General features: G+C 45.6%; 1 protein-coding gene across 4 annotated transcripts in view; it reads right to left on the reverse strand.

Annotated features, from left to right (window-relative positions):
- FLI1 (Fli-1 proto-oncogene, ETS transcription factor) overlaps positions 1-22,280 on the reverse strand; it is a 96,219-nt gene that overhangs the window by 10,915 nt on the left and 63,024 nt on the right. For all 4 annotated transcript variants that reach the window (XM_014961056.1, XM_014961057.1, XM_014961055.1 and 1 more), the window contains 3 exons: positions 21,394-21,548; positions 17,758-17,961; positions 10,194-10,262 (listed from right to left, as the gene is read on the reverse strand). In XM_014961056.1, the coding sequence (XP_014816542.1) occupies positions 10,194-10,262; positions 17,758-17,961; positions 21,394-21,548 (428 nt within the window). The remainder of the gene's footprint in view (positions 1-10,193; positions 10,263-17,757; positions 17,962-21,393; positions 21,549-22,280) is intronic.

The following is a 22,280-nucleotide window of genomic DNA, read 5'->3' on the forward strand; positions in this document are numbered from 1 at the left end:
GGGGGGGGGGGGATTTCAACTAACAATAGGCTCACAGTCCCTGAGCTTCCCGAGCTGCTGGGTGAGTGCTGACAGCCCCTTCATCCCCCTCGCTCCGGAGCTTTTCCAGCCAAACCAGACTTCAGGCACTATTTTGTGCTACCAGCCTTGATAAGGCTTTCCAGGAGAATAATGGGAGAATAATTCAGGCCTTTTTGTTCTAGGATGGATACAGTGGGGCTGGGTCATTTATGGATATAATGCTATTATAGGTGCTATACAGGGACCTTATTTGAAATGCCGTCTGTGCTGGCACGGTGCCCTTAATTGCCAGCACGGCTGGGAAGGAATAACGTGGTGTATTTCTCGTGTTCATGGCATCCCAGTTCAAGAGGGACAGGGAACTACTAGAAAGAGTCCAGCGAAGGGCAACAAAGATGATTCAAGGACTGGAGCATCTCCCTTATGAGGAGAGACTGAGAGAGCTGGGACTCTTTAGTCTGGAGAAGAGAAGGCTGAGGGGAGACCTTATCAATGCTGACAAGTATCTCAAGGGAGGGTTGAAGGAGGAGGGAGCCAGACTCTTTTCAGTGGTTCCCAGTGAGAGGACGAGGGGCAACGGGCACAAGTTGGGACAGAAGAGGTTCCACTCAAATCTGAGGAGAAACTTCTTCATGGTGAGGGTGCCAGAGCCCTGGAACAGGCTGCCCAGGGAGGGTGTGGAGTCCCCTTCCTTGGAGATTTTCAAGACCCGCCTGGATGCTCCTGAGTAACATGCTCTGACAAGCTCTGGGTGGTCCTGCTTTGCCAGGGGAGTTGGACTAGATGATCTCTATGGTCCCTTCCAACTCTAAAATTCAGTGAAATTCAGTGAAATCACTGGCAGCAGCAGCAGCTCCTTCCCAGCCAGGCACTGTCTGGGACTCACCATCGAGGAGCAGAGTGACTGCTCTGGACGTTGGCTTCTCCTTCCCAGCCAGGCACTGTCTGGGGACTCACCGTCAAGGAGCAGAGTGACTGCTCTGGACGTTGGCTCCCTCTGTCAGACCCCAGGGCAGTGTCACGCCTGGGTTAATGCTTGTAGAAGGTGTCTGGGGAAGGACACGGGTGGCAAACTCCTGGGAGCATCCACATCTCCCAGCATGGTAGGTGCTGAGCAATACAAAGAGCCCACAGGTCTCAGCCTAACGAAGCTGATGCCTCTAAGGACATCAGGCAGCCAAAGGATGGAAAGTGGCTTGTCCTAAGTCATGGGGACAAAGCCAGGAAGGAAATAAAGGTAAGTTTCCCAAGTTTCAGTGACTTGTCTGCCTCCATTTCCCTCTGAAATGCACCAGCAGCCTCTGACCAAGTCTGACTCGCTGACTCAGGTGAATAATAACCACAGTAATTACTGCAGTCATTTACCACCTTCTGTTGGATTCCTTACCACATCGACATCTCGGGGTACTTTACAAGGAAAAATTGAATGACCTCAGTTCACATGACAGAAAACCCCTCAAACCTGAAACAGAGAAGGAACTGCTCCTGAACACCCTGTCGTACTTGGTTAGGGAGCACAGGCACTATATTTCCAGAAAGGACTTGGCCTTACAGACTTCAGGGAAGCAAATCAGGGGAGGGAGAAGGCTGCAAATTCAAAGCAGGCTACGGGATCCATGGACTTCTCCAGGCAGAACACAGTCTGGGTTTTGCAGCGAGTCCTTCTGCTTCGGTAGGATCCTGGCTTGGTGGCTGGAATTTAAATTAGCTTCTCTAAATGGGGAAAGCAGAACCAGGTGTCCTGGGGGATCCAGACTTGTGATTAATCTAAGTGGTCACTTGGGGTCTATTTTGCGGCAACTACTTTACAGGGAGAGAGAGAAAGGAGGGCACAGGACCTCAGCGCTTTTCCTCCCGGAGTGAGGTTGTGTGTGGTGGCACTATTCTGGTATCTTGGAAAAGTCCCAGCGTAGGCACACGGGAACAAAAACCACCACTGCTGCAAAGCAAACATGTAAGCAAGGGCTGCCAAGCTGCTCAGCATCCAGCACCTCACACTCCAGTCATTTCACCTCCTGGAGATCGCATTGAAGAGGTGGGGTTTGTGTTTAAAGCCAGTTGGAGAGAAGAAACTGAGACTGTGGGTTTCTGGAGGGGGCAAGGAAGCCAAAAACACCTCCAACTCCTCCTCGAAACATTAGATGCATTCTTTTAAGTGATGGCAGCAAACATAAAGGTTGTAGAGTCTGTAAGGTTCTTCCCGGGCCCACTCTGGCTCCAAATATAAGTACTAAATGCTCAGCAGATACGGTGAAAAACCTTACAAAGGCAGCTGCGAGAGACTTGCTTAAATGCAGTTTTTCTTAGCCCAAAGCTGTGAAGGCTCTGGACGCTGTCGTTGGTCTGTAGGAGGTGTGACAACGTGCAGCAGAGCTGGTGGAACAGGACTAGAAAGCAGAGCAGAGAATGAGGAGTCCCCTGGCCTTTTCAGATGGCTACAGGAGGTGGCTCATGCGAGTCAGCAATTATCTTCTGGAGGCATTGAGCCCCGTGGCACACACCCAGGGCCAGTTACACGTGTGTGGTCACTGTGTGCACTGAGACCGCGAAATCTCACCCACAGTAACATTTGTTTTGCAATGAATTACTTTTCATTTTACTATTTCTCCTAATTGAAACAATCACTTGGCACGTATGCCATCTGTTGTGCTGTCTGTCATTCACAGCCAGTGTTACTATCACTGTTCTCAGGATAACATAGGACTTTCCAGTGCCTTCGAGCCCCAAACTCATTGGTTTCCGCTTCAAGACCACAATGTCCTGCTCCCAGTGCTACAGAGGCACCAGTACAGGGATCACATGTGAAATTAAGTAATTCTAAGTCTCTCCACTAAGAGGAAGCAACTAGCTGAGTGCAGAACAATTTCCAAGTAATTTCTATTCTACGTTACCAGACAATTTGATTATTTCACAATTAAAAAAAAAAAAAACAAATCATCTCATCATCGCTATTAACCTGTTTTACAGGTAAGATACTGACACGGAGACCAAAGTCCAGATTTGGAACAACATTGGCTTCTGACCCCAAGTCAACTCAAACCAAGGGAGAAGGGACTGATGGCTGGATTTACACAGGAAATCTGTTGCAGAACACAGACATGAAGACCAGATTGAACCTGGGGACTCTCTGAAAGTAGCTGAGAGCCTGGTCATGTATTGCTGACCTTCTGGAGACACAGACCAGGGCGATCAAACCTTTCCAATTTAACTCCTATTCTAGATCCAGTGTTGGATTAAAGAGCTGTGGCTGAGACCCACTATTTCCACTATCAACCAGGACCTGGAGCTTCACCTAGTGCATGCCCAGAACTGGGATTTGGGATTTCCAAAGGGACTCATTCAGTTTACACAGACGGGGACAAGGACCTTCTGAGCAGCTCAATCCAGCTTGAGATCTGTGATCCCTCTCCCTCATTCGATTTGGCCTGGCAGGGTGACATGAAGCAGCCCCCACACACCGTGGCTCTAGAGCCTGGAGCTCTGCTCCCCCCCCTCGGAGGGGGACTCTGGCCTCCAAAATTTGGAGTCACTCCCTGTTTGCTTTAAGCCATAGGCGACAGCCCCCAGTTGTGCGAGTGTGGCTAGAAAAACATCCCAGAGCCGCGCAGCGCTGGAACTTCCTGATTCACATCTGAGTTACCCTGTGCAACGCTTACAAAGACACATTATGAAGAAAAGGAGGAAGTAATGAGAATTTTTTGTTGTTGTTGTTGTTGTTGCTTTTTTTAATATCAGCAGCAGAAGTCCCAATGCACAGCGCATGAAGACTGAAGTATGTGTCCTAAGAATCCCTCCCAGAACCAGCTTTGGAAAAGGCAGTGATTTCCAGGCAACCTACAGGGGCTGCAGACACGGGCAGCCTCGTGCAGCCAGGCACGGTCCTGAGCAAAACCACACAATGGCATATCCCAAAAGGTGTGTCTCTGAGCACCCTCCTCACACGTACACACTCATTCACCCAAAGCACACACACACGAGTGTGCACAAACACACAAACAGCACCGCGCGTCGTCTACCCCCCAGCACACGGGGGATAAACCCAAACTGTTAACGCGCTGGCGCTTGGAGCTCATTAAAAAATGCAGAAGTAAAGAAAAAGAAATGCATATTCCTGGAGAAAAAAAAAAAAAAAAAAAGCCAGACGCAGCAAATACATGCAGAAGAGAAAAGGGAAGAGAAGGGAAGAGCCACATGCGCAGACATTGCAGCCAGCATTTTTACAGCATTTGCCCATTTAACTCATTCTCAGGAAACAAATTTACTCTTGTCTTAGGAAACAGCCAAGAGCTTTTCACGGGAGGGACTGCACCCCAGCAAACGTGTAACCCCCCCCTACATGTGCAATAACACTGCTTGCAGTGCACCCTAGGCAAAAAAATAATAGCTCTTTTGCTGGGAGAAAAGGAAGGATAATGGTTACTTAGAAAGTGCTCCAGACAAGCTGTCAGGTTGAATTCAGAGAACTGGAGTCTGCTCTGGGACAGCGCTGGCTCGGGGTGATCCCTTGTGAGTTGGGTTTCCTGCCTGCTACAGCTTAAAGACAACGATTCTTTGTTTCCAGTTTTTCTGGTGAAAAAACACACGCCTGCCTCCGAAGAGGGTCAGGGAGAAAGCAGACAAAACACTAACTCTGGAATTTCAAAGGAAAACAATTAAAAAAAAAAAAGAAAGAAAAAAGAAAAATCCAAGAGCGCTTGCTACTGTCTCCCCTGAAATCATAAATCCCTGGTTTGGCCACACAGTCGCAGTAAGAGAAGCGGCAAAAAAAGCCTCCCCTTTTTCTGCTACGGAGCTAAAAATGGGATATTTCATCACCCGGCACACAAATATCACCGACAAATGTTTTTGCATGTACAGACAATATAGAGGGCATAAAGCTGCAACTGCTTTTTCTCTGACATGACTAAGACCGGAGGGTTTCTAACCTTTCCTGTGAACAAGGGGCCTTACTGACACACTCGAAAGAAGAGTTTACTGAAACCAGTCGATATTTTTCGACATGACAACCTTTTAGACCTGAAAAATGGCCTTTTCAAGAGAAGATTTTTATGCAGGAATTTGAGAACTCTTTTCCTGTGGGAACTGTGTTTATGCGGTCATGCTGCCTGTGCTCTCTTTGCCCCTCTCTCTCCAGTCCCCAAAACCTTTTGAACCTGCCACCCAAAATTGTCACCGAATTTGACAAGTGGGAGAGATGAATTTTAAAGAGTTCCTACCAATCCGAAGGAAACTGCTGGGGAAGGAGGAGGGAGATTGTGGGCCCAAAGGCAAGAAAAGCAGCTCCGTGGACTCATTACTTTCTTAGGTACCAGGGAATCTGTGTGAGAGAGATCTAACTGATGCTCCAACATCAGGATGCTCCTCCATCAAGGCTCAGAAGGAACACGGGTACAAACCCAGGGCAAATCCTGCTGTGTGAGTTTCAGAGCTCACTGATGTGTTTATCTTCTTACACTTGCCAACGACCGAACAAAACATACAAGTAAACAGACCTTATACCCAAACATCCTTACTGTTCACACAAACACTTTTATAATGCAAACATAAACACGTAATAGCCACAGACTAAATAATTAAAATTAGTCTCCTACAGACATATTCATGTATTCGCATACAAACTTCTTCCCCCTTGGAAAACGCAGGTAGCACATCAGTTTTTCCTGTGTTCTGCTTGAATTTAGGTCAGATTTATGAGACTTGGGGCTAGTGCTGGGTTTTACCACTATTCTGAGCTCCCTACATTGCCTAAGGCTGAGCCTGACGTATGCAGAGGATAAAAACTCAGGCTAAATCCAGCCTTTTAATCAAGATCATACATAACCTGTAATCTGGAGGTGAACAGCCACACCAAATTAACTCCATGGAATTCTCACATGTGATGAGAGATGATTCCATGTTTCCATGAGTTGTGTAGCCCTTATCAGCCAAAACTTCCTTCATCCTGCCCTGGCCCTTCACTGCACAAACACCCACCTCTCTGCATCCCAGCACATAGAATCATAGAATCATTGAGGTTGGAAGAGACCCTTGGGATCATCGAGTCCAACCATCTCCCCTACTCTACAAAGTCCTCCCCTACACCATATCCCTCAGCACTGCATCTAAACATCCCTTAAACACATCCAGGGATGGGGACTCCACCCCCTCCCTGGGCAGCCTGTTCCAATGCCCGACCACTCTTTCAGTGAAAAATTCCTTCCTAATGTTCAATCTAAACCTCCCCTGTTGGAGCTTGAAGCTGTTCCCTCTCGTTCTATTGTTAATTACCTGTGAGAAGAGACCAGCACCAACCTCTCTACATTCTACAGAGCACCACGTACCCACCACCACGTGCCTGTTCAGACACGTGTAATTTTACACGTCAACACATCACGATTCTGCCTTTTTGGAAAGTGCCAGCACCATCCTGCGAAGAGATCAGCAGCAGGGTTCAAATCCTGCCCAGCATTCAGGCTTTTACATTAACCACGCGAGTTACGCAGACTCCGACACACTTCAGAGTAAGCACGGACTCTCAAATATGTTGGCTTGAGGCCAGAACTCTCACAACCACACGGGACACAGCCCTTTGGCCTCCTAAATGTTGTTGTATGTGAACATACTTTCCCTTTCCCTATGGAAACCTACTTAAATGACACCATTCTGCTGGCGAGCAATTTAAAGTCTCCATGGACTCTGCAGATAACCTGGTTTCAGATTTTCCTCCCGTGTCTCCGGTACCTGCAATAGGTCAGTCACGGCTCCAAAAAGCCACAGGATACGAAGAGCCCGTGGCTCCAGTGGAGCACTGGGAGTGGGCCACAGATCCTTCCATTCAGCAACGAGAGCAACCTCGTTTCATTTGCAGAAAATTGTTCTCTAGCCAAAAAATCCTGGTGATTTTCATTAGAGCAATTTCTTTCTCAAAGGCAGCTGAAGACAATTTGTACCAATGACGCTAAATACCATACTTTTGAGTGTTTATGAGCCTGGGAAGCAAAGAAGCTCAGGCAACAAGAGTCCTTTGAACACCACAAGGTTTCTACCTGTCTGATCCGACACCAAAACGCATGTGCTTGGAGCACCAGCTGGATGAGTTTACGGTGTCTGGTTCTGCTGTGAAAGCAGTTTAACCCTCCCAAAGCAGGGCTGCGGGTTCTCCTGCGCGCGGAGCTGGCACTGCAGAGAGAAGTGAGAGGGCAGGAAACAGAAGGGGAAAAAAGGAGTAAAGCTGCAGCTGTGACCAGCCAAGGCAGCTCTGTCCCCAGAGCCAGGGTATGGAATCCAGTCCCATGACAGCAGTGCTGCCCTTTGCCAACCAGAGCCATGGGTCAGTGGTGCCCCGAGCTCCCCAGTGACACCGAGCATCCCTGCCCTGTCCCCAACAAAACCAGGAGGGAGCAGAGCTGCATCTGAAACACCTGCATCTGCCTGCGTTGCAAATGTACCTTTTATTGCCATGTAGGTTCTTCCTTACAGTATGTGGATGGGATATGTTGTACAAAACACCGTTTAAGTGTATGCAAACCCCATGCATTTCCCTCTGGAATAATCTGCACAAGCAGATTATTTGCATCAGCTCTGTGATTTTAGAGAACGCGCAAGAAAAATTACAAGGGGAGGGAAGAAAATAGTATCTTTTCCTGTCTCTGACATGTATTGCACTATTTCATCACCTCCTCCTGCTTTCAAATCCTCAGGGGAAGGGGGTTTGAAAAATTTGTTTGTTTGCTTTTATTCACAGGCGCAGGGAGAAGAAATATTTACAGGATTAGCAGATTCAAGATGTATTAGCATAAAGAAAAATGTCTCATCTTTTGAGAAGTTAAGGAGACCAGAAAGCACTTCTTAAAAAATCATAATTTTTAACCTGAAATTCCTTTTCCAAAAGAAAATCATCATCCTGAAGCGAGCTCATTAACAAGCCTTAAAAGGAAGCAAGGGAAATCCTGTTCCTAACAGACTAGAGATGGAGGCTGAGGAATTCCAAGCCCAGTTTTATGTCCATATGAATTTCTTCTGTGATATTGGACAAGACACTTCACTCTGCTCCCCCAGTTCCTGTCATGTTCAGGTGTCTCTTCTCCTGTCTCCTTATCTCACAAACAGAAGTCGGAGCATCAATCAGTTACTGCGGGTTGAAGTGGTTTCTCCTAGAACATCACTCAGACATCAAATGGATGCAGAGGAAATGTACGCATTGTAGGAAGAAATGGAAGAGGAATAGATGGGATTTCAGCATTTCTAGGCTAATTTTTATTTGACTGTCCCATGGGTGTTTTTAGTCCTTTATTGACACATGATGAAAGTACCATGTAAAGTTAAAAACGCCTGGCTGACAGAAATCAAACGCAAACTTCTCTCAGCTGCACTAAAGAAACACACTTGAGGGCAGTAAAGACAGAGGGGGAGGAACAGTTTTTTTCTCTCAAATTTCTTTCTGCCTGAGTGACTCTGGGCCCAACTTGCAAAGATAAAGGGTCTAAAAAATTCAGAGGAGCTCAATTTTACACAGAGCATTTCTCTTTAATAAAAAAAAATCGCAGCATTCTTCCCTTTATTTTTAGCAACCACCTGGCCTGAGACAGAAAAAGCACAGGCTTGGATGTGTGTGTGTGTTTATGGGGGAAATTGTGGAGGAACACGTGCACGTGTGGCTGCTTTATTCAAATAGGAGCGAGCCTAGCTTTTATTCATTTTACATAGATGACTGTTAGCATCAAAGTAGTGAGTCACAGAAAAGCCTGAATGGTTTTTGTCTCTGAAATGGACCATGTTTTGTCAACTAATGCCAGGGAACACAGCTCGAGTGGATAGTCATATGCTGGAGAAAAGAAGCTGCTGTAAAAACCAGTGCTGATGTTGTGTCTGGGCTTCAAGACAGATGTTGGAGCTGAAATGCAGTGTGGTGCCAGGAGAAAGGAGTGCTGGCTCGAAGGGCAGCCCTGGTCAGTGAGGGATCTGGACACACCGTGCAGAACCGTGTTAAACGGGTGATCTCAGTTTGCTGGAGCCTTGTATGAAACGGGGGGTTCTCTCTATCTCTCTCTCCAGCTGCTTAAATAAAAGACATTCTGCCTTTCCCCACTATTCTTTGAAATGCAAACCTGAAGCCACGTTCTCCTGAAAAGCACCAAAATGTTTGTATGTGAGGTGAGGAAAGTGACCCAGCCCAAGAGCAGGCTGCTCCTGGTGGGTTATCTCGTACAGCAGAAGTGAGATTTCACACTCTCCCCAGAAGCTTTTCCAACGGAGGAGCTGAACACAGTTCCGTGAACGAATCCAATGTTCCTGCAGCTACATCAAGAGAAAGGAAGACCTAACTCAAGTCTCCTGGTCCTACATGGTAAATTATAGAGCACAGGACCAGGGTTTTGATCTTCAACACCCTGTTTGGAATTTAGCAATTTAAATGTCCGACTGTGATTTACTGTCATATGTGGGTAGGTCATGTGCATCAGACTCATGCACCAACTCTCATAATTTTATCATGACTGAGAATCCATTTTTTCATTAAAAATTAGAAAAAGGACTAGGACTGTAGCTGCAGAAGAAAATCTGAAAAACCTGACTGAAGGATATGCAAACAACCCGACATTCTTGAGGAGCTCCAAGTGTATTACTAACTTTTAAACTTCAAGGTGTCTAAGCTTTATCTACATGATCCGAATTTCTAATAGATTAAAAATGTGGGGTTATTTGAAAAAGAAAATCAAAATGTTCCAAAATAAAAGTGTCAAAAAGATACACTTGGTCTTCCTTACTGGTTGAAACTGGGTGACAGCTTCATGAATGGGTTTGGAAGACCTGAGTGGCCTTTATTCAGTAATGCAATTTATTGTGAGAAAACGTTATCCTTTCAACCATGAACTCACTTAGAGAGAAACAGCGTCTCAGTCCTTGCTGTATATCTGAGATTTCAAACTATTTCCCATAAAGAACAGAAAATATGCCCTCAGTTCATCATCTCAGTAATACACAAGTGTGAAAATGACAGACAGTTTACGCCACGATGTTGGCTGGACAAGCGGAGATACAAATTGTGAATTATTCTATTTTAACCATGCTGTGTGTGCACAGCAGATCAGAACATTTTCACGCCAAGGCTATTATATAAAAGGACTAGTTTTTAACCCAATCAAAGCCATCGTGAGAGCACAGGAAGCCAGGCCGTTTATATGCAAAAGACTGACCTTCTTTGGTGGCAAGCCGTGAGGAAGCTTCTGTGTGGGATGGAGTATTGTAGACCAGCAGTGAGCTGCCTGTAATGAAAAGAAAAGGAGTTATTGCAGCCTGAATGCGCTCTGCCAGCGGGGAACCATGCAGGCAGGTAGAAAATGCTATCGCTAGGATCTAAAGACCAAATTTTTCAGACAATTAAGCACATTTCCTATGATGGATGTGAAATTCTTTTAAAAGCTTGGTAGCTGTATGTCATACACGCTACTGTTTTACCACTTGCCACCAAAATACAGACATTTGCCTCCTTCACTGAGCACCTTGATGTCCTCCATTGAAAGCTTATGTAAAGGGATGAGATTGTATAGGACATTTATAGAGGTACAATATCTACCGCAGCAGAGTGTCTAGAAATTACTATGGCACAGATTGTGCCATTGGCACAGATTGCCCCACAGAATGGGCTGCCCAGGGAGGTGGTTGAGGCACCATCCCTGGAGGTGTTCAAAAGAGGGGTTGATGTAGTGCTGGGAGGTATGGTTTAGTGATGATGCTCCTTGTTTGTTGTGTGGGTGTCTATTTTTGTCAGTCAGGTTGACGGTTGGACAAGATGATCTTTAAGGTCCCTTCCAACCTAGAAGATTCTGTGATTCTGTGATTCTGTATTCCAGGATAAGGAAGAAGCTTTTCTCTCTCTAGCTGTGACAGAGAAATGTCCTGTTTGAGGAACATAGGGTAGAAGGGACATGAAATGCACTAGCAGGATCTGAACGTTTTTAAAGTGTCACGTGCTTGGTTTGGGGCCAACAGCTGCAAAAATCTCACTGATATTCCAGTATCTCCCATGCTTTGTGGAGGTTGAAAGTAGCTTTCTGGGTTCAGAGTGGCCTTTCCATCCAAGCCCACTTGCAACAAAACTATTCAAAAGCAGCACAAAAAGGAACCCATTGGAAGGGTCTTTGTTTTGCACAGTCCGTGGTGGAAATGTTCCTTTCTAAGCATTTCACTTTGGTTCTCCTGCAAACTCTTCTGGAAATGGAGGAAGAGGCCCTGTGAGCTCTTGGAAGCCAGCATGTAATACACATTTCATGGTTGTCTAATTATATGTGTTTACCCTACATCATCATCTAGGCTCACCTTTCCTCCAGCTCTTTGAAAAGCTTCTACTGCATCAGGCACTGATGTTGCTAACAAGGCAGAGGCCCCTCCTGTGGGGGACTGATGATGTGACCTGGAGTGGGGCACCCACTCGTAGTGGGTACGGATGAAAAGTGCTTTTACAGACACTTTCTGCTATTCCTATCCACACAGCCCCTCTGTTCAGTGAGATTCTGCCCCATTTAAGGTACTTGGACCTAAGCAACACACAGCAAACAGTATAGATTTCTATATACACTTCCCCAGGCCCTTTGGCAGGGCTGAGAAGACCTCTTTTGCAGGTACTCTAACACTAACTGATTAGGATCTTGTGACTGAGCCATGCAGTCTCCACATTCCTCTAATCCACATGATCCCAAATAACACTGACCTCACTTGCCCCTCCGCAGTATTCACAGTGTGTCTCACTCTCCTGCGGGAGCTGAGGATTCAGCAGTTCCCTGCCAGAAGTAACAGCCATCGCAGGTGCTGGATCTTATTATTATTATTCCTATGGATTTCTCTTCTTCCCCAAATGCAGACAAAGCCAAAGCCATGCACGAGCCAGCATGTACAGAGAAGTGAAAGGTGTTGGAAAACAAAACCTACTCCTAGGGAGTGGAGGATGGATGGTACCAGATGCTGCAAGAAAGGGATTGTTCTAAAAGACCAGGATGGATAACACGGTGAACTCGGAGGTAAAGAGTTCAAAGGGATCCCACGGGTACCTTCAACTGTGAAAGCTGCAGAGTCAAAGTGAGTGGCTTAAATATTTTGAGAGATTGACTGGTCTTTTGCCACTTGGGGAAGAATTGCAACAGCTTTGTCCACCGAACTCATGTTTTCCCCAGATGGCTTTGGCATTTCTGTCTTGAATATCTGTGGGGAAGCTCCTGTTCACCACTCTCTCCTTGTCAGGTTATTTGAAGAAGATGCTGAACGCAAAACGCCCAGCCCAGCTCGGCCCCGCCAGACAGGGAAGTGCTGGGGAATTCAGAAACACAATTTTCGATGACTAAATAGGCTGCAAATGCCCGGCTGCACTGACTGGGGGAGGAGGTGGGGGTGGGGTGATGAATAGCACCGAACAAGCCTGTATGATCGACCTATAGCTACTTTACACTAAAAAATGCAGGCCAAGCCACTGGAAAGGGGCGGCTCCTCCCCCGGTTTAATTGCTAAAAGTTCTCACCTTTGCCCGACAGTCTGAGGTTTCTGGTGGGAACACCACAGAAAAGGAAATGTGTTTCCTATTAAGGGTTTTCAATGAAGGAGGAAAAGGGAGAAAGCCAGAGACACAGATCAGGACAGAGAGAAACAGACAGACAGACAGAGGCTGGGCTGCTCCCTCCCTTACTTGTTCCTGGGCAAAACCTTGGCTGCGATGAATTTTCATTTTGTTCTTAGTCCCCTTACCCCTCACTGAGTCAGTGACACCTTAGATTAAATCAGCTCTTTCTGGAAACACGGATATTATTAATACAGTGTAGAGCTATTCTCCTGTAATTATGATTAAACGTGTTCTCTTATGGTTCCCTCCACCTTTTCCTTTCTTCTTTTATCACCCGTGCATTAATTAAAGAGGAAGATGGATTGAAACACAGAGCAGGAGAGTTTTTCCCCATAAAGCCTTCCTTTTCACGAGGCAGCTCATCCCTCTGAGATGCAGGAACATCTTGGTTTGACAATCTTGAAGTCTATTTAACCTGAGAGTCTTTTTTATCCTCACCTCCTGAAGGCCTTCCCTCCCCATCTCCTGGCAGAATCAGGGTTCTGCACTAGAGTTTTGTTTGGCACTAATATATGGCTCGAAACCACGACGCAAGTTTTCTGCTTCTGCTTCTCACCACAGTCTCATTCTTTCCCCTTCAGGCTCTTCTCGTTTGTACACACCACACAGCACCGACCCCCCATAACTAGAGAGGAAAAGGACAGGAGGTGACAGTTCAGGCTTCTTTTGATGTTCATCCCAAACCTAGCAGGAAAACATTCAAACCTCCCTTCCCGCTGCCCACGGGCTGACGGGAGAAGATTCACCAGGCAGACTGCGACTGAAAAAAGACACCAGCCCAGCAGTCAGTCAGTCTGGAGTCCCAAGGTGCAGGGGATGAACAAGAAGAAAAGGTCAAGGCACAACTTCAGAGGGGAAACTGGAAGGAACACTTAAAGAAAGATAATTGTTGAAGTTCCCTGGAAAAACTACTGGAGGCTCCAAAAGAGAGAGTGAGCTGCAGAACTGGGTTCTGCGAGTCTGAAATCTCCTAAAGAGCAGAGATGACTGAATTCCTGACTGCTTCAACAGGTTATGGAAACAGCACACAACTGCCCCATTCTGATCCAGATCTTCGCTTTGCCTGAAGACAAAGGGTGCTGTGATATGAGTTTGGTTTAGTCTCGTCTATATTAAATTAAATTAAACATTAAATAGCTCACGCGAACCTTCTATCTCCAAAACTAAGATTGAGCGATTCTGATCCAGATCTTCACTTTGCCTGAAGACAAAAGGTGCTGTGATATGAGTTTGGTTTAATCTCATCTATATTAGATATTAAATAGCTCACAAGAACCTTCTATCTCCAAAACTAAGATTGAGCTTTTGTTGAGGTCTTGCAGAGGCTACAGGTTTATTTTTTCAATCTGGACCCAGATGTCCCAATATAACGTAAGTCACGGGCAGTTTTAAAGGTGCTGTCACACTGATCAGGAGTGTAAAATGTTGAAAATCTTCTGAGGAAGCTAATTTTCAGGCGCCCTCCTTTCCTCGCTAGCCAACAGGCTCAGAAAGTTCTGGTCAGCTTTGTTTCTTGGAAAACAAACACCAAGGTTGAAGATTCACTAGCCATCACCTATCCAGCTCAACATCCTGAGAGGACAGACACCTTTCAAGAGTGAGACTGGGCAGATGTAATCGAGCCGATAGATCTGCAGTTCCCCAAAGTTCTCCTGTGTTTTGTTGCCATCACGTATTCTCCACCCTGAGCAGGAACAGAGCTGGATGTCTCTAAAAACAAACAACCTTACAAAAGGGGAAAATTCATGCAAAAAAAAAAAAAAAAAAAAGACCATCTCCCCATGGCACTGAGCTCAGAGGCTCGGCACTAAACATCCGCTGGAAATCAGTCTGGAAAAACAATAAGCTCCTTTCGAAGGCGTTACTCCGGGAGGGAGTTAACCCACAGTCCAGAAACCAGACTGTCATTAGGCAGCGCTAGAGCAGCTGCACGGAAAGGAATGCTCTGCAGAGGCTGCCCGACCTCCTCTCAGACAGGAGCCTGCTTTAATAAGGACAGCACTCGCATGACGTCTTACAACAGCCAAGGGGCTGAGAAGAGAGAAATCTCTAATTAGAAAAGCTGGGGATGGACCGGGATTAAATTCTCCTTTCGTATGCATCCACGTAAAATTGGAATAACTAATTGGCCGGAATCCAGCAAAGTTGCTTGCGTTTTGCACCAGCTTAATAGCATAGAAATAACTGTAGGTTTTCCCCTGGCAGAACATTCTATTTTTATGATTATTATTCAGCATGCACTGCAGCAGCACTTCAATGTTGTCACTGCATAAGGTCCTGAGAGATGTGGGACAGAATCCCTGTTCCACAGATTTGCCATCCCAACAGACAAGCCCAAGAGGACTGAGCAGGCACTCCACCGAGCAGGCACTCCACTGAGCAGGCACTCCACTGAGCAGGCACTCCAAATCACTCCGAATTACTAACTCCATTCTACAAAAAGTAAAACTGAAGCACGGAGGAACTGAAGCAAAGGTTTATCCCCCCTAATTTCAGGCATTTAAAGGTGCTGTGTGAACTACTGGCCTGCTATCCAGTGAGGATATTAGAAAGCAGCCCTGAGGAAAGGGACTTGGGGGCGCTGGTGGAGGAGAAGCTGGACATGAGCAGGCAGTGGGCACTTGCAGCCCAGAAGGCCAATCCCATCCTGGGCTGCATCAAAAGCTGCGTTGCCAGCAGGTCCAGAGAGGGGATTCTGCCACTTGACTCTGCTCTGGTGAGACCTCACCTGGAGTCTTGTGTGCAGGTCTGGAGCCCTCAATAGAAGAAGGACATGGACCTGATGGAGCGGGTCCAGAGGAGGGCCACGAGGATGATCAGGGGGATGGAGCACCTCTGCTCCGAGGACAGGCTGAGGGAGCTGGGGTTGTTCAGCCTGGAGAAGAGGAGGCTCCGGGGAGACCTAATAGCAGCCTCCCAGTACCTGAAGGGAGCCTACAGGAAGGCTGGGGAGAACCTGTTTAGAAAGGCCTGCAGTGACAGGACGAGGGGCAATGGCTTCAAGCTGGAGGGGAACAGATTTAGACTGGAGATGAGGAGAGGGTTCTTCACTGGGAGGGTGGTGGAGCACTGGAACAGGTTGCCCAGGGAGGTGGTTGAGGCCCCTTCCCTGGAGATATTCAAGGAGAGGCTCGACGAGGCCCTGGGCAACCTGGTCTAGTTGGGGGTGTCCCTGCTGACTGCGGGGGGGTGGGACTAGATGCCCTTTGGAGGTCCCTTCCGGCCTGGGCAATTCTATGATTCTATGATTCTATCCTGAATTTCAACGTGCCCTGTTGCTTCTTTTCTATAAACAGAGACCAGTGTGACCAGACTTCTAATGTAGGGACTCCAGTTATCTAAAGGTAGGTACGATCCATCAGGGATTTGCTCCTGAACACACGGCGAGCAGCAAATAGTAAAGGTGGGAATTATGTCCACGTCTTCAGGCTCATTCTCTGATACTCTCTTTCAATACCCCAAGTAATGGGACCCCTAACACTTGAGACTGTCCCCGAAGATGCTGTCTGGAGCTAAAGCAGCAGAAGAATTCAACTCTTCTGCCAACCTTTTCAAATCCAGCCTGATTCAAAAAACATACAACTCCTTCTGTGTCTCTTTCTGTCAATTCTCAAGTCTTATCAAAGAGACAATTCAAAAATAAGTGTCTAACTTGAGTATTTATCTTGTGGGAATTTCAAAACATTTCCGGTTACAAAGCGTCTGATTTGCCCAGCCAAAGTCAGCAGGTTTGGCCAAAGCAACACTGGCTTCACAAAACTGCCTTACGATTTCCCATAAAAAGTATGTAATTCTGTATGCAAACCTTAGTTATAAAGCTATTCTCTGGCTGCTAGAATCTTGAAACGCTCTGTGAAACGGCAGCTCTTTGCTGATGAAACAGGATGAAATTTGCAAATGATTTTGGATGGGAAATTATTTTATTGTCAAGTCGCAAGGGACAAAAAGCTGCTCAAATCCAACAATTTGGTTATTTGTTGTGAATCACTTCTTTGGCTCGACTTCTCAAAGAAAATAAAGGTGGGGCTTCCAGAGGCACCCATCTGTGATCTAACTCTTGTCCCACTGTAATCTGTGAAACTCCCACTGATTTTAGCAGAGTCAGGGAGGGACCAGCACTCAACAGCTTTGAAGAAACACCCTAAATAAATGCGGTCTCGCTGCTTTATTGCAATGGCCAGATGGAGACATCTTCAGCTGCCTTTACATCATAATTTGATGTCCCAGTGGAGAAAATACACTTTTTTTCTTTCTCTTCCTGCCCTCCCACTTCGCTTTATGGCACCTTCTCCTGATTTTTCACTCCTCTAACAATTATACTCCTATAAAAACTGTTTCATGTTTCACTTGAAAAAATATTGGAGCATGGAAAGCTATGAACGTGCTCATGGCTGCTCAGAAAGTCTTGGAAAGGTCTGGATTGAAGACTCCCAGTCTTAAAAGTGTGTGCTAACCATAAGGTTTGGGGCAGGTCAGAAGACTGTTCACAGCTTCTGTCTTAGGGGCTTAATCCAGCAAAAAGGAGCATGGGATCCATCACATGCTCTGGTGTGGGATCAGAGTAGCAATAAAGAGGTTCAGCAAGACTTGTTCTTTGAGCACTAGGTCACTTGCATGACATCTGCTTCAGTGCACTTACTTTTGGGGAATTGCTCTTGCATTTTTTCCTCTTTCCAACAAATCTAGGCCTCCAGGAACACTGAAAATCTCCAACTCTGGCCAGTTGTGGGTCCTATTCTGAAGCAATCTTTACCAGAAGCCTTGGAAGAAAGTGCCCAGCCCTCTAACTGCAAAGTTATGGAATAATTAGCCCGTGACCCATCAGTTAACGTCTGGTTTAATCTCCACACCAAATTAACGTATTTTTATCTTATAGCCACAGATGTTTTTGTTATCTGTAAGGCTATCTAATCTTCTTAAGAGTCCTGCTCAGTTCTTCACCTCCCTGATAGCACCACTAAATCCATCTAAGTTAAAATTAACTTTCCAGCCCACTTTTTATTCCTCTCTTCCTCATTTGCTCTCTGTGCTTCCCTTTCTCTTTCTTTTCCCATCATCTTATCCTGCAAGAAGAGCCCTAGAAGCTCAATACCCCTGGGATCTTCTCCTATCAGCATGTCACACAAGGGCTGAGTCGGGGCAATACTCACTTTCCCTGAGGTAACTGAGGTGAGACAACAGAACTTCTGTGTTGTAGAGGGAGGTGGTTCGGAGGAAGTCATCCTTGTTCATTTTGCAGAGCTCCTTGCCATCCATATTCTGGAAGATGGTGGTGTCGATCTCCATTAATCCATACTCCTTTATAGCCCATTCTAGCCACTGGCGCACGTGGTCCTGGGTCCAGAGGGTGGGATCTGGCAGGAAAGCACAAAGGATGGTAACACTATCCACAAGCCTCAAGCCTCCAGCACTCAACTGTAGCCCAGTCAAAGCATTAACCATTGTTTCCATAACCAAATGTATGTAATTTACTGATTCCAATGCACTTTGCCAAGATGAACAAGTTCTGTGCTATAACAAGACTCAAGGCACATACACTGATCGCTCTGAGCCTCTGGCAGGGCAAGTTCTCTGTCTCCCACCTGCCTGACTCTTATACCTGTGCTTGGGAACAATATTAGTGCCATTTAACCGTGACTTTTCTCCCTCTGGTAAAAAGCTTCCAAAAGCAAACTCGTCCCTTTGTCACAGCTTTGGTTCTGCAACGTTCTGTAATGACATCAGCGCTGTGTAAGTCACACCATCCTTCACAAGTGCATTACAAAGTCCCAACAGATGGCATGTTAACGTCTGAGGATGGTGATATTTATGGTCAGCAAAGGGACTCTGAAAAAAAACATATTATTGCTTAAACAGAAGAGCTTGCCATGTATCTCTGAGTCACATTTGTTCACCCCGCTGACAAGAACACAATTCTACCTCCGCTAGCCCTGTAAAACCAACACAGCTATTGGAGGGCAATGTGGATTTTATACTGTCTCATGCATCATTATCAACTGTCAGCAACGCTCCAGCTGTGGAATCTTTATTACCGGCGGTGACGTAAGAGAGGGATTGAACCCGGCTGGAGTTTCAGACCCCATGGTGATGGTTTGCTGCATCACTAGTTAAAAAAAGAAATCATCCTTTTGAGTTTCGAAAAGAGCATTAGCTCAGAAAGTCCCAGCAAGAATTTGTGCCACGATACCATTTTTACGGAGTCATTTTCAGAGCATATCTGCATTTTCAGATGTTTCCTGTGCTGCTTCTCCCCATGTATCCCATTTCAATATTTAAGCTGCAAATTTGTGTTCCATTGCAGCTGGAGAGGATTCCAAAGTCAACCTTAAACTTTGGAGACTTTTGATGTGTACATCACAGCCGGTGCATTCCTCTAAGATAAACCTCAAACACCTCAGGCCTGGAGGCAGTTGAGAAAAGGGATCAGAAACATGTAGGTGTCACACGGACGGTCGGTTGTGCTTTGGGGAGGGACAAGAAATGCCTCTGCCACACTATTTTATAGTGTATGAAATAATGCCTTGGCCCAGGACTGTAAACTGTGTGTGCTTGGGCTGCAGGGGTCCCTTGAGACAAAAGGTCAGGTATTGGCTACACCTGGTGCATTCCCAGGCACCCAAGTTCCAAAATAACACCCCATGACATGGAGAAGAAATGCCAAGGAATACTGAAATTATAATTGTGATACTTCCCCACTGAATTTCTAGTAAACTTGGGGCATGACGTGGAGAAGTAACGCCAAGAAATACTGAAATTATAATTGTGACACTTCCCCACTGAATTTCTAGTAAACTTGGGTTGTTTAAAGTTGAATTCTAAACATAGAACTTACAACTCCATACCTTTGTAAGTCTGCTTTGGGAGAGGATGATGGGTTTCCTTTATGTTTCATCTCTCTATAAGCACTGGCAAAAGACTGCAAATTTCACAATGCAAGTATTCAAGGGAGGTTTCTTTTTTATTTAATTGAAAGAGCTATTTGTCTGGAGTTTTGAAAGAAACCCCAACATTTAGAGGGCCTAGTGAATTTGTGGTCTCCCTTTAAACAAACACTTTTGAATTTCAGATATTCTTTCAGCCTATTTATCACTGCAAAAGACTTTGAATGGTCTCTGAAAAACTGTTGTCTTGAAACATGGCTTAGAGCTCGTTATTATTACTATTGCACGCCTAATGTGACATTATTCTTGCCTATCTTCACCCTAATGTGCTATAAATCTTTACTCTGGATTATATTAAAATTTCCAAATGCCTTTCTTGGATGAATTGGGCCTCATATTCTGCAGCCAGAGATCTGGGATGCTGTTCATTATTGTCTTCCAAAGTCTGGTAAAACACTGTTATTTCACAAGGATCTCAAGGTTTTGATTTGTGGATGCTCATGAGGGGGAAAAATGCCCTTTCCTTCAAAGAGGAGATTTTAAACCTTCTGTTCCACTGAGGGCACTAAAATTCATTTCCACTACTTCAACAACAACGCTAAACTTTAGCCCACCCTTGGTCTTTTTAAATATGCACAAATAGCATGGTGAAGAGCAGCATGAATTTTCCCTCTTAAGTATCTTTGGCACCCCTTATAATGAGTAGCTGGTATCAGCTAACACCTTTCTAGGCAATGCTGGGCTGAAAACCTGTCTGATCCTGTCACCAGTTGGGTCAGCCAGTCTCTCGAAGAGGATCCTAACGAGGGCTTAAAAGTTACTTTGAGATTTGCTGTCAATCTTTTATTGGCTTCTCTTCATTACATTCAGTTCAAGCTTTTCCTTTTCATCCTAAATGGCAACCAAATGCTTGGGAACTGTCATCTGTTCGTGGTCAAGCCACGATCAGAAAACAGAGCTAAATTCCACGAGTACATTTCTTTCTGCCAACAGTTCAGCTGCTTGAATCGGCTACAACCCTCGGTGAAACCCTCCCAGCACGGGGTGAAAAGCTGCACCCCTGGAAATCAGTGGTAGTTTCGATACGTAAATTAGGCCAGGATTTGGCTCACGATATCCCCCTTTGCTGGAAGGCTCCTGGGCTCTTCTGTTTATATCTGGGTGTTTATAAACTTTACAGGGAAAAGACTCCCTCTGCTTCCAGGTTCAGACTCCACCGGTCGCCTGCCACAGCAGCTCCCATCCTCGACTATCCAAACGTTTCTACTGCTCCCTGCCAATTTCAGAGAGCAGATGTGGATATCAGATACAAACACAGAACCGGACAGGAATGTTGCTGTGTAACAATTTTTGGAAGGATAATGTAGTTCCTGCAAAATATATATTTTTTTTTTTTCTGGTTTTCTACTTCTAACAAAAAAATGAAAACAAAATAGCTCATTTTGAATCAATATGACATGAAAGTGCATCTGGGCCCTGCAGAGCATCGGGAGAGTTATAATTTGGGTCCAGTTCATGCTTATTCTTGCCTATGAACTGTGCTCTTTGATCACACCATGCATGTCCCAGGGAACACTGCAGATTCTCTGCTAACACATTACAGGAGATGGATTTGGTTCAACACACCAAAACAACACTTCATTCCAGGAAGAAGAAAACAAACCCCAACAAAAAAAAAAAAAAGAACCAGCACTTATAATCCATTTCTTATTCTGATTCAGGGTAGAACATATACTGGGACATGGCAAATTCCCACTAGCCAGAAACTGGTATTTTCCTTACTTTTTACATGGCTTGTACGAAAGAGAATTCCCCACAGGGTGGATAGAGAAGCCTTATATGTTCAGCTGGGTATTTAAGACAGTGCAAGGAAGTACGACACAAAGAGTTTGATGGTGGTGGTACCTGCTGGGACAATGACTCTCCTCTCATTGGTGGTCATGTTGGGAGGAGGCCCGTTCTTCTCGTCCATGTAGGTGCTGTAACTCATTGGGTTGGACTCTGTCCCTGCTCCGACGAGTTTGCTGCATTTGTTCACACTGCAGTCCACAGGGGACTCCCTGAAATGTGAAAGGAAACAGAGGACTGGTCATTATTACGTGCCTTTTGTCCCTGCTGTAGCCAAAGGAGTTTTGGGTCGCAGAAACGGCAAGTATCCCAAAGGTGAAATGTTAAGGGGAATTTCTCTACACGTGAGAGAGGCCATTCCTGACCTGTCACATGAATGTCACGAGGTAATTTATGAATCACAGGTCTCATGGAGGGGATCTCTGATAATGAAACTGGTTGGAGAAAAGAAAGTTAGAGGTGCAAAGAAGAGTGACTTTCAGACAAAGGCAATGGTAGCTGTAAGGTCACACTCGATACCTCTGAGATATCAAAACTCAGGAACCAGATAAGAAGCAAGAGCCTCTCACAGCCATCTGCCTATCAGTAACATCCCGTGTTCCCCCTCAGCCCTTATTGCTCAGCTGCATTTTAGCAGCCCTTCAAGGTACAAGTTGATGCTCCAGGAGCATTTGTTGGACTGTTTCACTCTTGCACTGTATAAAAAACCCTGCACACTACCTTTCTGTTATCGTGAAGTCTGTATCTATATTTATCTATTGACAGGCTGTAATTCTCAACTCACGACCTGAGGCATTTCTGCAGAGAAAATCAGAAATACAGATACAGAATCACAGAATCACAGAATCTTCTAGGTTGGAAGGGACCTTAAAGATCATCTTGTCCAACCGTCAACCTGACTGACAAAAATAGACACCCACACAACAAACAAGGAGCATCATCAC

The sequence above is a fragment of the Calidris pugnax genome, unplaced genomic scaffold, assembly GCF_001431845.1.
Source record: "Calidris pugnax isolate Ruff unplaced genomic scaffold, ASM143184v1 scaffold269, whole genome shotgun sequence".
Taxonomy (NCBI): Eukaryota; Metazoa; Chordata; class Aves; order Charadriiformes; family Scolopacidae; genus Calidris; species Calidris pugnax.